The 17,432-nt window shown below is 34.4% G+C and overlaps 1 protein-coding gene across 1 annotated transcript in view; it reads right to left on the bottom strand.

Moving 5' to 3' along the window:
- Positions 1–17,109, bottom strand: part of LOC135072661 (uncharacterized) — a 62,795-nt gene extending 45,686 nt beyond the window's left edge. Inside the window, exons 1-2 of the mRNA XM_063966676.1 lie at positions 17,021–17,109; positions 16,806–16,917 (exon numbers count right to left, since the gene is read on the bottom strand). Coding sequence (XP_063822746.1) covers positions 16,806–16,826 — 21 coding nt within the window. The 5' untranslated portion in view covers positions 16,827–16,917; positions 17,021–17,109. The remainder of the gene's footprint in view (positions 1–16,805; positions 16,918–17,020) is intronic.
- Positions 17,110–17,432: the final 323 nt, after the last annotated feature.

Here is a 17,432-nt window from a genome sequence, read left to right as displayed (position 1 = left end):
ACTATAGTTTTCATTCGACTTTAAAGAAAGGTGACTGTCGCCTGTTTTCACCATCAATCCCAAATTTTTAAGTGACCCCTATGAAAACAAAATGCCTGTTATGTATTACCATAGGGGTCACTTAAAAATTAGGGATTGATGGTGAAAACGGGCATGAGTTTCTTAGGCCACTTCTCAGCACCAGCCCATAATGTTGTCCCGAAGTGGTGGTAGGGCAAATTATTTAGGTCGTGTATAAGCGCCCTGGAAAGGGTCTAAGTAGTAAATAAAAGCTTTGACTTTGACTTTCATTCTATTTATATCAGAAACTATCTTTCATAATTTCAATACTTACTTAAGTCTAAGTAAGCCTATCTAATACAATAAAGAACTTAAGTAAATTTCTGAAAATTATAAGTAGTGTTACGAAAAAACTAAACTGTCCATTGAGTTATACTCGTATGAATTAGTCAGAGATTTATTGAAGTTCTTTATTGTATTAGTTTACTTTTGTCATTATCATTTTCTGAAAATTATAAGTAGTGTTACGAAAAAACTAAACTATCCATTGAGTTATACTCGTATGAATTAGTCAGAGATTTATTGAAGTTCTTTATTGTATTAGTTTACTTTTGTCTAATACAAACACTACTACTGGTAGCCTGAGTTAATTAAAGGTTTACTCAAGTCTCTACCTTTCTTAGACCGAGCGCACTCAATCGCCTTACGAAACCAAACCATCTCTGGTTAATGGAATGACGCCCGTATTCACAAACATTACTATGAGGTCTCACAGTGGGCGTGGACGCACAGGATGACACACGAACCAATCACAGAGCTCTATTCAACGTTGTGCGTTCTATTTGCTGCTTCACTTAAGCAAGCATCGTTTGTGAATACGGTCATTAATTGCATTTATAACTAACACTACATCGTATAGACGCAATCACTGACTGGCATATTTGACATAAACATGAAAAATGGTAAATAACCCCAGTAACGGTGACAGATATTCCTTTTAACGTAACCGTGAATAATACATGCTAAAAGCCTAAACGACATCTGAAGCAAATTACGTAGTTAAAACTGCAAGTTATACTGACATAATAGACTTATTCAATTTAGCTTTCGTTTACATATAGATTACCTGCCTATCCTAATAACTCGATACTGGAACAGTGATTTCCAATTTTTCAATGGAAATTCAAACCAGACGGTTGCACGTAAAAGGAGCCGAAACCTGTTTCGTACTTGTATCTGAAGATCAACTACTAGTACTATTATGCAATGACGTATGCGCTAAGTAACTTTTAAAATGTTACTTACAAAGTTACGGCTATGCGATTGAAGAATACGATGGGAATCTTGTAAAATACAGAGGGCATTTTCTTATTGTTAAGCGATGTGTTGATAGAGAGTTTTCCATAAAGTATTTTATCAATTTAGTGGCTTAATGCCCGTTTTCATCATCAATCCCTAATTTTTAAGTTACCCCTATGATAACACATAACAAGAATTATTTTTCATAGGGGTCACCTAAAAATTAGGGATTGATGGTGAAAACGGTCTTAAGGTGCCCTTTGAAGAATGTAATCATATGATATGTTTTCGGACAATCAGGATGACTTAATTCTGCTGTCAATATCCTTTTCCAGATCGAAGACAAATACACAGAACAATATTAGGTCCCAACTGGAATCGAACCTGGAACCTCTATGTTAAGAGACTCACTTGATTACTCCTACATCATATATTTTAAATGATCAGATCGCTTCCTATGATAAAAACTGCGTACGTGATCACTGACTATACTGCCAGTACCGACCTTCAGGATGCTATTTGTACAGTCAACAACAGGCTCTTCATTTTTGTTGCAAAATAACTCCTATTTATAACCAGATAAGGTTCCAGTGTTTAGCTGTCGTCTGTACATTACAATCAGCCTCACGCCATAGTGTTGATGGTCACGTGACTCTACCTAATTACCTGCACAGTTAAGTATTTGCATAGATAATAGTTTTTTGCAAAGGGCGTGTCTTTCGTTACTAGGTCAGTATGCCTTATCTTATAGACTGGAGTATGTATGTAGTACAAGGATGATTCAGTTCAAAATACAATTAAAAATGCATTCAAGGAAGTTGGAGCTAAAAAGGCGTATTAAATACTGATTTTTAGACATCTGAACATTCACACACATTTTTAGTATATTACCTAAGATAGGATGATGAACACCCAGATAAGTTAATGCTAAGTAAGAATTTTGACTAGGGCCGTGTATGAAAGACTCCGTGACAGAAAATCGACAACGTCATAGCCGCTGTAGAAGTTAGTGCTAGTTAACATGATGTTAAACTTTTCATTTTCTAAATTTAAACAATGACCATGCACATAAAATTCAGTTGTTAGCAGTTATGTGTGTAGAACATTAATTTCTACATAAACGGACAAATTGTGAAAAGTAGAGCAAACACACAATGCTAAGTAACTCAAGGCTTATGCTAAAAGATGACAGTTATCGGTTAATCTAGATTACTAGAGACTGCCAGTTGATATAAAGCTTGATTAATATAAAGTTTCTATATTACGTCATTCACGGGAATAGTGCTAGTGGTCCTCTTTCTATTCTCATAGCTAAATATGCGAATGCAAATGAGAATGAAAATGCGAACATACTTATGTATAGGCTAACAAAGTGTAGCTAGTGTAGAGAGTGTAGGTCAAATACTCCATTTGTCTCGAATAAGTAAGAGACAAGTCCTCCTGCAGTGGAAACTAAATGACCTGATGATTACGATGATGGTGATGATTATAAAATGGCATAGTATCAAAGGTGATTAACTGACTGACATAGTGATCTATCAACGCACAGCCCAAACCACTGGACGGAGCGGGCTGAAAGGCATGCAGGTAGATGTTATGACGTAGGCATCCGCTAAGAAAGGATTTTATGAAACTCCAACCTTAAGGGGTTAAAATGGGATCCACGTGTACGAAGTCGCGGGCGGCCGCTAGTAGCTTCAATCATCAAACTTTTCAAGCAAGATTTCATATCATAAATTGACATTTGGCAGAACCAAAGATGTCACAGGCCCGTAAATTGCTGGACTTAATAATAGTGGGTAGCCAAGTAAACTATGCGGCAATGTTAATGTGGACGCAAGTGACTTGTCACCTACATACCGAAGGTCGCGTCAAGTACAGACCGTACACGCGGCACATCAAGGTACACAGTGTAGTCCCTTAACCAGTTGCAATAGAGGCGGTTTTGCTGGAGAAAAGTATAGTGCAATGCGCTGACAACTATACATTGTAGACGCGGACGGTGTACTAAGTTTAAGTAACTACGTGCGATAAGGGCTTGCTTATTATTATACTAAAGCATATTTTGTAACTAAACCTTGCACGCATTTTAAGACACTCATATTTTGTGCACGGACGGCGTGTCAAGCTAAACACTGCGGTAGCTTAAGCTGTGGAAATAGATGCTATTTTGCAAGTAAAATGGCCAGCTCAATGTGATTAAAACATTGTGAAATAGACAATTCTTCAACAAAGTAAACTGGATCTAACCGACTCTACTTTTACGGCTATAACATTAAAATTATAATGTTCCTTAAATCAACTTTAGTTTCTCATTGCAACAAATTATGAACTCCAGAAACCAATCAAGTCTGGGCCCATTCATAAAATACTAATTTTATTCCACTTCCACTAAATTTTACCACCTGCACAAAGTGAAGGTGTTAAAATAAGGCGCAATATGCGCCTGGATCGAATTGATATCTTGATTAGAACAATAAAACACTGCCGAAGCTAATTTACAGCTTAAATTATGACTAAGATCGAACTTTTAAGCTCCAAAAGCTCGTTGCGCTCAATAAAACGGTATCGAACCTAATTTTAAACTTAAATTAATAAGCTACTAGGATCTAATGGCTTGCTAAGAGCAATAAAACACATTGAAGTCAAGTAAAAGTCTAGATAATTATAAACAAAGGCCTAGACCGCGCCTGTGTACTTAATGCCTATTTGGATCAATTTTGTCGTAACTGCCGATAATAGAATTGTTATAAAAGCATTGTACTAGCCGAGGTCAGGGCAGGACCGAAAGAGTAAAATCTCAAAAGATATTGAAAAGAGAAACTTGCGTGGTAGCTTTTGATAATTTAAATATAACGGCCTTATTAAAATTGACGAGGTTAAAGTATGTTTAAATATTGGTCAATTTCTATTAAATTTTTTAAATTAAACTACTACGACGTAACCTAATATACTTATGTGCAAATATCTAATTCATAACGAAACGTATTATACTAAGTAAGTAGCTACGTATTACTGAATTTCACTTTTTTTAGAAGCAATAATGCTTCTTAACCTTTAATAATTTTAAGGCAAAAGCTCTCGTCTTTAATAATCTCAATTATAGATGCAAGAACACTTTTTTTATAGACATTTTATTTAATAACTCGAACCTAACAAAAGGTCAGTAATGTAACTATTAATAACATCCAATCAGAGTAATGTCGAACATGTAGAATGCAGATTTATGTAAATCAGTCGTTAGATACAATTTATTAAATCACTTATTTACAGTAACGCAATTTGTTTAACTGCTTGGTATGTTATATTCGATCGTTGCATCAGTTAATAGAAATGGTAACAAGGTTAAAGGCTCTACAGAGGTTAGTTCATCCAGAGCTAAAAATGTAGCATTTAAATTATACTGGAAAAGGAAGTTTTTGCTATATACCTACATAGAGTATTCTAAACCTTGATCCTTCTCGGAAACTTGCCAAAAAAGGATATAATTAATCAAAGTCAAAGTCAATATTCCTTTATTTGCATGGACTATTAAAACTAGTGCCTACGAATCGATATTATCAAAGTAACTTTGAGTATACATTTGAAAACGTTTCAAAGTACCTGTCTCCAAAAAAGATAGAGTATTCTTCTAAACATGTTCTAAGGATAGATAACTATTCTGGCACTTGCACTATTGCAAAAATGCACTTTGCATTCTTAAATCTGATCACTTTTACTGAAAAAGAGCGTAACTTCCGGTAGTTACGCTCTTTTTCAGTAAAAGTGATCAGATTAGAAGATTTAAAAGAGTCTTTTACTGCATTGTTTAAGATCCTTAAGATACGTATAAATAATGCATTATTAAACCACTAACAACGGGTTCGGATTGCGGATATCTTACACGGTTCGGTTTAATTATGTCAACCTTTCTAGGACGTGAATGAGAATTGTGTGTTAATTACACAATTACAATAATTATTTTGAATTTAATATCACCGAGTTGTTTGTCAATAAAAAAATAATTAAAACCAATGCCTGTGAAGTAGAACGTACTTTATACCTGGACAAAACGAATACATCGATCAATTTGACTCATCCATGTAACAATAATAAATATTGAATCCAATTGGGGTCACGGTTCAATATTTAACAATGTTACGTAAACCAATGAATGAGTTTTGTCATTTTTCTCATACAGAATGAATGCCTTATTAATTTTGTATTCTTGTCAAACTGTTTACTACTAATGTCTAGATTTATTTTAAGTTAATATTTATTTGTAACACAGCCCAATTAATTCATATTTATTGTGTAATTTAATTACACACGAAAGTGATTAAACGCAAGTACGGTATCTGGGTTACCACTAAATAACTGTTTATTCAAAGATAAATACTTACCTATTTATAGGAACTAGCGTTGTGATCCGTTTACGAGCTCAAAATTGTATATTGCATATTCAAATTAACATTTAATTCGAATTCCACGGAGATCTCATTAAAAAATAATAACCCTTGTTAAATTTCACGTCAAATACCGACTGTGAGTGCCCATTAACGACTATAAAATGAAAGCTCACCTATTAATAAATAGTTAAAGCCGTACATTCTAGTTGCAATTACGTCTACTTTTAACGACTATTGAGAATACTATTAAAACTGTTTTAATTAGCTGGGTATGCTGAAATATTGCCAAAGTTTGCCTTTAAAAAATTACCTTTATTGTCATGTTGTGTTGAAATATTATAATAAGTATATTAATGCAGTAATTATTGCTTTTAACTGAATGCATGAATGGCCACAGCGCCTCTTTTACTTACATATTATTTTCTTTATTAAGTTGTTACCTGTTAAATATTCAATCATTCAAATTCAATTCCCTTATTTCAGACAGATTAGTATCAATAAAAAACAAACTTATGACTTAACTTTCTAAGCTTTTTGCGTTAAAAATTTTACTTAAGCGCCATGAATGGGCAGGCGCGTCATATGCGCACGTCACACTCGGCTGGAAGCTGCGTCGGCGCATCAGGGCTGACTCTACCAAAACACAGATTACATAACATAGACTAACGTTTCCGTTACTAATATTTTAAACATGAATCACTGATCACTAAGGTCAATGTTCATGACAAAATAACTAAATAAATAGTTATAAGAAGTAAATCAGACTAGGCAGATTGCAAGTAGGTAGTTTGGGAGGAAATTACGCTATTTCTTTCTATAAAATCACCTTACAGTTTGCCATTTACCACGATAAATCAAACCACGTAACCGCAGTTGTAACGAAATTCACTGCTACATTAATACTTACTAATAAAGCTTAGTTTCCTTCAACAAAGAATGTAAATGTCACCGTAAAACAGATCTATTGTTAATGTGTAAAACAGGCCTTATCAGCAAGGCTGTATCAGGTGCCTTACAGGTGCAACGGCCAGCCCTAATGGCCGTATTAACATACTCACATGCGCGCGCGCCGACCGGCCGGACCGGTCGTGTGAACTTCCGCCTTCCGACTGCCGTGATAAAGTTTATCGCCTTTTCAATAAATACCTAATGTGTATTATTTATTGACTTCTGAAAACCAAAGCACACGATGCGCTGCGGTGGCGGTGCGACACCGGAGCGATGCCGCTCTGTCATCTTACATAGAAATATCTGCGTCACGCGATTACGGCGAAATCTTTGCGGTGCGACGCCGCATCGCATCGTGTGCTTTGGCTCTAATTTTGACGACTCTATTTTTGGCAATTCTCTTCCTTACCAAACCTGTTTGATTTTCTAACATCTACAATACGGAAGCCGTAGGTCTTCTAGCTATCTGTTAATATTGGCATTAGTATGCATTTTATTGAGATTTTACAGCCTCATAAATTACGCCAAGTATGGTTATACAAACAGATGATGTTTACTCGCAAATACTGGTCACGTGACCTTAGTCATGGCCTGTACACGTATCGGATAAATATGTAACAGTTTCGCAACTGACTTTAAAATGGCTATAATTATCTTCATTAAGATAAGTATGATTTATGTCATTTAACGAGAAAAATATTTGGGGAGATGTTACTATTTTTTATTCTTAGACCTGGGGTGGAATTGTGTAAAGCAATCGTTATCATTTGACAGTTCATAACGTACGATTATTCTGTCAAACGCTTTGTTTAACTGACTTTATCGTACGTTATGAACTGTCAAATGATTACGATTGCTTTACACAATTCCACCTCTGTTTACAGAAGGCCAGTAGGTTAGAATATTACGTTAAATAGTAAAATAAGAATTTTCCCTTATATTACAATGTAGAAGCACTTAGTTACAAAAATTACTGGTCTCTATAAATCATTAACTGCTGTCAGAATAAATAACAAGAAAACCAGTTTCAAAGAAAATCTGAATAGGTATATGAAAACTTCGAATACCAACAGCTATTAGATAGAAAATGCAGAATCGGCGAGGTCAGCTATTATGTAAATAATGTAAATACACACAATGACAAGGCCTGTATACACATTAAAACATAGCAAGTACACATTTAGATTCACCTTGGCTCTATTCAGAGGCCGAGAGCCAGAAAATTCTAGGAGGAAATGGGACATCCTACAATGGAAATACGTCCATTCACAATTACATGGTGTCACTAACGTGGTATTAGGGCCGTAGTAGGGTTTATACGTCGGCGGTCATCGAGTGTCAAATCATCAATCGCCAATGAGGGTTTTCGCGATTGAAAAATCCACCAGATGGCAATACGTAGACGCGAGGTCCAAATGCTGCGTGATTGGTGGATTTTGACATATCTGTCAATGTCATGTTAAAAATAACCAATCATGCAGCATTTGGACCTCGCGTCTACGTATTGCCATCTGGCGGATTTTTCAATCGCGAAAACCCTCATTGAATCGCTTGATTCAAAAGAAGCTAGACTTGGATTAGCTGACGCGTGGTGTGACATTTGTGACACAAATTGACAACTGTAAGCTGTGTATGTAGAGCGTCAAGCGTGACACGGCGTGAAGGAAACTGCGACTGTTAAATAGTCCTGAAAACAATACTAGACTGATTCACGTCGTAGGTACTTTGGATACTCATGTACCTATGTTACTGTATGCCAAGGGAATTAAAGTCAATCGGCCAAAAGGCCATAACTTTACACTTGTAATGGACTCCGAAATACATATTACCAGCCTAAGTAGCAGAGCATAAAGATTGTAGATATGCATAATACAATAACAGTTACCACGTTGCGTAAAAACAACAATAAGATCTTGTTGTGACTGCATACCATTTAGTTCGTGACTTATAATGCCCTTTTCAAGATTCAAATGAGACAGAATTACAACAAGATGAAATTGAAAACACGACGGAAAACGCTAAGTCATTACATAACATTAAGACACACGCAAAAAAGGCGATGATTCCGATGTTATTACTATTACACAAACGAATCTTTGGTAACGTATAAATAACGGAATTTCGCTTTCCACGGGTAAATATTATGTGGAGCGTTCGGCAAACGCATTACGCAACTTTTGGGCCACAGTCGGACAAAGCTTGTTATTACTGGCCTATTACTTCGACCGCAGCGAGTGCATCGTCCAAGGCGACACCAAATTGTCACGTGCCGTTTTTGTCTTTATTACTGGCATGTCTTTATTATGTCATTATGACGCGAATTTAGTTTTATTGCCTAATGACAATAATGACACTTCTTCCGGAGCGATTTAATAGTTGTGGTTGTTAGCGTTTCTAGGCTAAGTTCGCTGATATTAAATTTCATGGACACCGTACTCCTAAAAACTTAAAGCCTAATCTGGTGATATAAAAACACTCGTAAAAAGCAATAACTATGAAAAATGGTTATAATTACCTTTTTTTATAAAGCAAACTACTTAGTCCCTGAAACTAATGTCTCAACAGTGCATTAAATTAGGAATGTCTATTTATTTACATTAGAAACAATCCACTCGAGATACTTAAAATATTGCAAAACATAATAATGTACTTCTTGATTTTAAGATTAAGATTCCCCGAACAAAAACCCTATGGCTACTGACTACTGCGGTCATCATATTATTATCAATAGTTTTTGCCGTTTTTATCATAATAGTTAATATCTAAAAATAACTTACTAAGCTAATAGCAAAAACCATTAACGGATTTTAAGCCCGTATTATAAATTGAGGTTCAAGATTCGATCCAAAGTTTAGCTAAATTCAACCAAGATCGGTCTCCATATTTAAATTAAACCAAACACAGGCTGGAATTTCAATTTTTAGTTCTGTTTCAAAATGAAGGAGTCTTCATAGGTATACCAGGTATGGTGTAGTTAAGGTATTTCAAAGCTTCATTATTTTGGAATTCAGAGAAAAACGCACTTACACTCTTATACACCGCGCCGTGTCATTATTCTAAGGCTGGGTTGCACCATCTTTTAACTTTAATTGTCAAAAATCTGTCAAACTCCATACAAAAAACACCGGTTATCGTCATAGTTACCGTTAATGTTAGGTGGTGCAACTCAGCCTAATTGTGAAAACCAAAGCACGTGCGCCGCGGGAAAATCAAACAGCACAATTTTATTACATTGTACATTAATACCTAATTGGGTCATTCACCCGTTAATACCGAAGGCCGTTTTTTCCCGCCTAATCCGTACCAGAGACAAACGATCATCAAGCACGAGCGTGCGCTAATGAACGCACAGATTACGTTAATGTAGACGCCCAACGTTTTACCGAAAAGTTACTCTCAGCAATTGATTTTGAGCCTTATATTTCATGGACTTTATGTTTAAAATGCTTCGGGTTTTACAATTTTGCAGGCTGATAATATGCTGACCACAAAAACAGCTGTGAAAACCACAACTTTTTACTGATGATGTGATTGTCAGTAGCTGTTTAAAAATGTAAATATTACGTTACTAACCAAGTTCATTTAATCAACCTCGATGTGAACTGAACTTATGGTAAATAAGACAGTTAAATCAGAAGAGAACACCACACAAGCCTACGCAAACGGTTGCTGTAAAAGAGCAAATTGATTAACCAAATAATTATGTTTTAGATATCTTTATTATAAACTGCTAAAAGTAAGCGTTTAATTAACCTATTGTTAACTTCAAGTTCAAGTGTATCAGCGCGAACTTGAGCGTTAAAACCGGCTAACACAAAAATACGTTATCTCGCACATACGAATCGTGAGAATGATTCCGTTCGAGCACCCTTGGCCGAATTACAATACTTATTATCGCCTACTTCAATAATTTTTTCTGCTGGTTGTATATTAGGAAGGAGTTTAGTTGCGGCAATAAATAAAACATCCCATTTTAAGATAGGCCCTTTTACGTTGCAACTTCCTATTGGCGACTTTTCATTGTGTACTTTTAGTGAGTATTAAAAGGGGAATGTTATTTGGTAAAAATGTCCGTAAAATATAAATATTGAATGTAATATTCAAAAAGGAAGTAACCTTGTAAGGAATGAGTAAAATTTTTGATTAATATTGTTATCGAGCAATAAATAAGAGCATAATTGAAGTAAAAATAAATACAATAAATAAGATTTTACAATAACTAGGTACACTAGCCGAAATAACTGACATCAGTTAGGTTATGCATAAGTTTAATCCAAACAAGTACACAATGGTCAAACATTTCCCAACTAGGAAGCTTGTGCAGTGAAAAGCAAAATACGTTAAGTAACGCTTAACAAATACACGTTCTCCAATTAATACGTTACATATAATTGTGAAAACCGACAAAATATTTTAGTAGTGCCATCGCAACTAGACACTAGACTTTAAAAATTGGACAGAACTAACTGAAAAATTACATTTAACTGTCATTCTTTTAAATTTTGTTTAAAAGAAACAGCTATTTCGCAATGGACCCATTATTAAAACAATGTAACTATCTAAGTGTAGCACGTTTGAACAAAATTGAGCCGTCACTTTATAGTAACCCCAAAACAAGCTCATTTAAACTAAGGGTAACTGTCGACTCTAGCCACTATTATCACAAAATGTACAGAAATTTAAAAAAATCAACAAGTGCTGAGAAGAAACTCACTTTAAGTCTAAGAGGGGCATGACCTATTTAAATCCCAACTATATAATATTATAAATGCGAAAGTAACTCTGTCTGTCTGTCTGTCTGTCTGTCTGTCTGTCTGTCTGTCTGTTACGCTTTCCCGCTTAAACCTCGCAACCGATTTTGATGAAATTTGGCATAGAGATAGTTTGAGTCCCGGGAAAGAACATAGGATACTTTTTATCCCGGTTTTTGAAACAGGGACGCGCGCGATAAAGTTTTTCTGTGACAGACAAAATTCCACGCGGGCGAAGCCGCGGGCGGAAAGCTAGTAATATTATAAATGCGAAAGTAACTCTGTCTGTCTGTCTGTCTGTTACGCTTTCCCGCTTAAACCTCGCAACCGATTTTGATGAAATTTGGCATAGAGATAGTTTGAGTCCCGGGAAAGAACATAGGATAGTTTTTATCCCGGTTTTTGAAACAGGGACGCGCGCGATAAAGTTTTTCTGTGACAGACAAAATTCCACGCGGGCGAAGCCGCGGGCGGAAAGCTAGTAACTAATAAATTCTCTACATTTATATTATCTACCGATGAGATATATAGGTAAATTCGAAAATTTTGAATTTAAATTATCATTTGCGAATAAGATGCGCCATGAAACTAATGATGACAAAAAGTCTTGATGATAATCACCTTCTAGTTATTAGAATGCAAAATATTTGGCCTTCCTTGCTTATTTGTACTACTGGAATTAGCCAAGTATAATTTATTCAAACCAGGTGCAATCGCGTACTTATCTTAAGATCTAGAGCATCTTATCGAGTTAATTCTACTCTTGTGGAAATTATAGATGTAAGCATGATTTCAGAGTGTATGTTTATACAGGTTGTATGTGAAACAAAGGCAAGATGTTTGAAAGCAAGTGCAATTTCCTAGAATTAAGAATTTTTCATATTTTTCTAACACCAAGTAGCATAAAATACCTACACACTTTTATAATGGTTATGCATATTTTGTGATTTTCTTTGTCCTGTATTTGTGAGAGGCTGTTCCATGAAAAGCGTGCTCCTTAAAGAGTCACAACAATCAGGTAGAAAAGGTCATTAAAAAAATACGTGCTATAATTTCCGGAGAAAAAGATGATAACGATGTGGTATAGTCTGTTCATTGTTAAACTCTACCTACGCCAACTTCTCCCTAACACCCTGTATAAAGTTTTGCAATCAATTAATTTTACGCCTCTCATGTAGTTTGTCAAGTAATGTAATGGGCTCCAACAGTGCTAACGAGCTAGCGTTAGACGTGATTTAATTCCAGCTTTAAGTGAAGGGAGATGGGCAGTAAACTAAGATTCCTTTGTCATATAAAAAGAGGCCTTATTACTAGGTATTAAAGTGTTACAGATAAAATTGCCACATAATGGATACGTTCTCGTAAAACTGAAATAGTAATATTTTACTAGAAGACACGCCATTTGTGTCATTTTTCCGAAATGGAAGAATAAGGTACCAAAAAAACACATTGATAATGATGATAACATTGATGTACCTACTTTGCTGTACAAACAAAAAATAATTTTTAAAGATTTTTTTTTATAATTTTCTTTCCCTTTATTTTTTTATCGTTAAAATCTGTTGCTGACTCGATCTAGTCAGTAGCCGTCTTTACAAGTGCCGCATTTGTAACATTTACGGAGCGCAGATATCATACCTACTTAGATTCAGAACAAGGGTAATAAATAGTCACATAATAACGGCACTTTGCTCTTACGGAAAATACCCTGTTACGAATACACGGTATTTTTTGAACAGCGCTGAAATAATAGGTTGTCTAGTTACGTGGTTAAATAGGTTTATGCCCGTTTTTTACCATCAATCCCTAATTTTTAAGTGACCCCTATGGTAACAAACAGGAATTTTGTTTTCATGTGGGTAACTTAAAAATTAGGATTGATGGTGAAAACGGGCACAAGTGACTTTATCTCTATTTACATCTAAAATAAAATAAAATCTCAAAGGATAATAAAATTTATAATTAAAAAAAAACTCTATGAAATGCCACAAAAAAAATTGCTACGTAACTGTAAACCGATTGTCAATTGTTTCTCCGTTTGTCAACAATACAGGGTGGAAACGATAAGTGATCTCACGCGATTAATTCTAAACTATACAAGATATCGAAAAACTGATTACTGATCCTGAAAGTGCTTCACGAGCTCTTTCAAACGATATCAGTAATAGGTTACATAATTAACTAGATCTATCCGAAAATTCAATGTTTCCAGCTTCCATACTAAATGTATGCCACTATGCCAGCCACACAATATTAGAAGTGTTAATTTTTTTTATTTTAAATATAAACACTTAAAATTAACTCGTAAATTGCATTCTAATTTAAAATTATTCATGGAAGAAATTGGTTTTAGGCTTTACTTGCTATAATATTATCAAGACATGCGTGCCATGACTGTGGCAGTACTAAATGTATGGAAGCTGGAAACATTGGATTTTCGGATAAATCCAGTTTTGTTTTTAACTTATTATTGGTACCGTTGGATAGAACTCGTGAAGCACTTTCAGGATCAGTTACCAGTTTTTGGATATCTTGTATAGTTTTTAATATTACGTGGTTTTACTAAATGTATGGAAGCTGGAAATATTGAATTTTCGGATTGATCCAGTTTATTCTGTAACCTATTATTGGTACCGTTTGAAAGAGCTTGTGAAGCACTTTCAGAATCAGTAATCAATTTTTCGATATCTTGTATAGTTTAGAAATAATCGAGTGAGATCACTTAACGTTTCCACCCTGTATAATCAACTGCACATCAGACTATAGATTCTTACTGCAAAATAAGACGTAAGACATAAGATATCACAGTGATTAACTTGATGTGCTGTCGTCTGTACGAGGAAATCCGCAAACTCGACGACAGTATCAAATTTTAATGTCTAAATTGTTTAAATCCGGAACGTATTACGACAGTATTTAGATTTACATCTACAACAATATCCTTATAGTAAATTCGCCTAAATAGGAAATACTGGTGCGAATAAACCTGAATAGCTCCTTCTGAACAAGGTTAATAGTAAACATAATAATTAATCAATACTCTACTTAATGATTAGATTTCCAAGTCAATAATATTAATCCATTCAAAAGTTTGACTCCAGTAAATTATAAAGAGTTTCTAGAGAGGATTCAAAAAAATGTGTAAATGTAAACATACGTCTATAGAATACTTTATTATGTTATAATAACAGTACATTCTTAATTTAATAAGAAATTACTGATTGATTGACAGCACATTACATAACTATAAATACGACGTCTTAATCAATTAATTTAGTAGTAATGTACTCGTAATCGTTATAATATGAATAATATTTTGTCTCGTAAAATATGTAGGTAAGTTAATAATCAAACACTTTCATAATTAATGCTTTTATTAATATTCTATGATTAGTAAGTCGAGAATCCCCGTAAAAAAAATTCAAAGCTTGATTTTAAAATCAATGTATTTTATGGGTTTATAACATTTCTAAAGTTTACTAAACCCCCTAATCCTAATTGGTTTGTGGAAATGCTAAGCTGATTGAAATATCGCTACTAGTTTAAGTTTAAAAATGCTCCAAACAAAGGTATTTTTTGCACAAATCGTTTTATAACGAGTGCATTGGAGATAACAATAATAGCTGTTGCTTGACCATGAAAACAGTTCACCGAAATAACTAGGCACTTTCAGTAGCAAAAAGTATTTCAGTTCAGTTGTCTTTATGATAAAAGAACTCTATCTATTATAAGCTTTTATTCTCGTTTCAGTTGCATTATTTTGTCTTATTTTGTAGTAAAATATTTTCGATTATAAAACTGTGTTAGACAACTTATTAGTTTTACTTTAAAGTAGGGAATAAATACTTATAAATTTCCAACTATGTATTACTTTCTTCAGCATAACAATTTTCTTGCGTAACTTTTTATTATATTCTTTTCTTTCAGGAAGAAGCCCTAAGTTTCCTAATAGGATTACGAATTTTATTAAACAGTCATTAAAAAGGTTTATTGTAAGCCATAAACATTTAATTACTAATTTGTTTATGGCAACAACGTACTAGATAGTGATCATACAATCAATCTTAATGGATTAAGTGTTGCCACACAATTAATTTTATTATGTTATTAACTCGATCTCCGCTCCCCGAATAGTTAGCATAGCAATTTGTTTAACTTCATTAAGTATGATGGAACCATCTTTCGTAGATTTGGACACTGCCCACTTAATGAGCATAATGACTAATTAAAAGACAATCAATTAGTTTGGGTAATCGCCGCAACGTAAATTGGTAAATATTGATTTGTATCAGTGAATGGGTCGCTGTCTGGGTACGGTGTCTGGCACTTTGAGGCAAGCCGTTTCATTGCGAGACTGTGACAAAGCATCGATGTATTTGTATTGATAAAATCAAAGACATATACCTACTTCTTAAGATCGCAAAGTATTAAAGGAAGAAAGCAAAATTTATTCAGTCTTGTTTGTCACTAACACAATCTCTTCCAGACCACTTATGGAGAGGAGAGTTACTTGAATTGTAAGTTGTAACTGGAAAACCGGTGGAAAATATCAAACTTTAAACGATAATTATTAAATATTGAATTCATGTTTAAATGTGAAGTTTTATTTACTTTTACTTTATGAAATAACAATGTTATATTTTGTTGTTATGATCCGTTCTCTACTGTCACAGCTGGTGCAACAAACCAGTGTTTGAACAACAGAGTCACACTTATATAAAATAATAAGAAGTAAGTAGTTGTTAATCCTCAATGTCTATGTTACTGTCATCAATGTTACACTGTCTGAGAACTGCAGTTAATGAATAATGGTGTGATATAATTTTAACGAGGTTTAAACCTCGTGGGAAGTGACCAGCAAACGGTGTCAAACGTCAAGTCCGATGAACTATTGTTCGGTACTAAGATACCCCGATTGTGTTCCATTGTTACTTTGAAAACTTTGAATGCAACTTAGTGTCACTTTAATTGGCCTTTAGATACTAAACAATTATTGTCAATTTCGCATTCTTAGGATACGTCGTGTTAAGCCTGAGTTACGATCAATATCAACGTTTATGAGGTCGTAGCTATTGAAATTTATAATTTATTGTCGAGATCCGCAGCTTACTATTTCACATAAAATGCACATATATACTTAATATGACATAATTATTGCGTTATTAATATTCAATCGATCTTATGTTAAATTTTTACACTTTTGAACTTTTTTTTTCAGGAACCAAATGAAAATTATATTTCCTCAAAAAATCTAATTAACTTCACAAAAGTGGTCATACTTAATCCTTTTTGCTTTTGTGATAAGTAAACGTATAGCTTTTTTTAAGCGTCCTATGAAACTTCTTTTTTTTAATGAGCTTATTAAACTAAGTATGAAACTTTTTTAGCTTTCATAACGATATAAATAAATAAAACTTACGATTTTGATGTAGTTGGTCATTGTATATAAGTTATGCACTGTCACGGTACACTGGTTGCGTTACGCACTGCGATGCGCGGGCCGGCGACTGACTGCTCGTTGACCACTCCGTCTGCAACCAAAGTGGTGGTACAATCCCTACTGCACTGATAGATCACAACCACTATGTATTTCGCAAGACCGTGGCGTCGATTTTAATGATTTTTTTAACGTACGGAGTTTGATGTTGGCGCTCGGGGCGTGAGTTGGGCTTTAAGTCGACGCAGGCGCAAGATGTCGTTATATAGGACAGAGGGCGACCTTACTCACGCGGGAAGTTTGCTACGCTCGCTCCTGGCAGCGGGTTTTTGAAGCCTAAATTTTTATTCCCGATTAGTAAATTTTTTTTTAATTTATTAGCCTTTAAAATATAAAGCGAACTTAATGCCGGCATTTATGCCAGTTAACGTGTTGGCTGAAAATTTTCTTTTGGTGATGCTTCAAAACGTAAAATGATAAAAAAAAATACACTTAACCTCATATTAAATTGAATATTTTGTAATAGAGATTTATATTTGAACATTAGTATTTTTTTTTACTCTTGAAAAACATTATGAAATGAGATGTTTTTATGAAAGGAACTCTCAT

Source organism: Ostrinia nubilalis, chromosome 6 (assembly GCF_963855985.1).
Source record: "Ostrinia nubilalis chromosome 6, ilOstNubi1.1, whole genome shotgun sequence".
Classification (NCBI taxonomy): domain Eukaryota; kingdom Metazoa; phylum Arthropoda; class Insecta; order Lepidoptera; family Crambidae; genus Ostrinia; species Ostrinia nubilalis.
The sequence above is the reverse complement of the archived record's forward strand: the minus strand, read 5'-3'. Positions and strand labels throughout refer to the sequence as shown.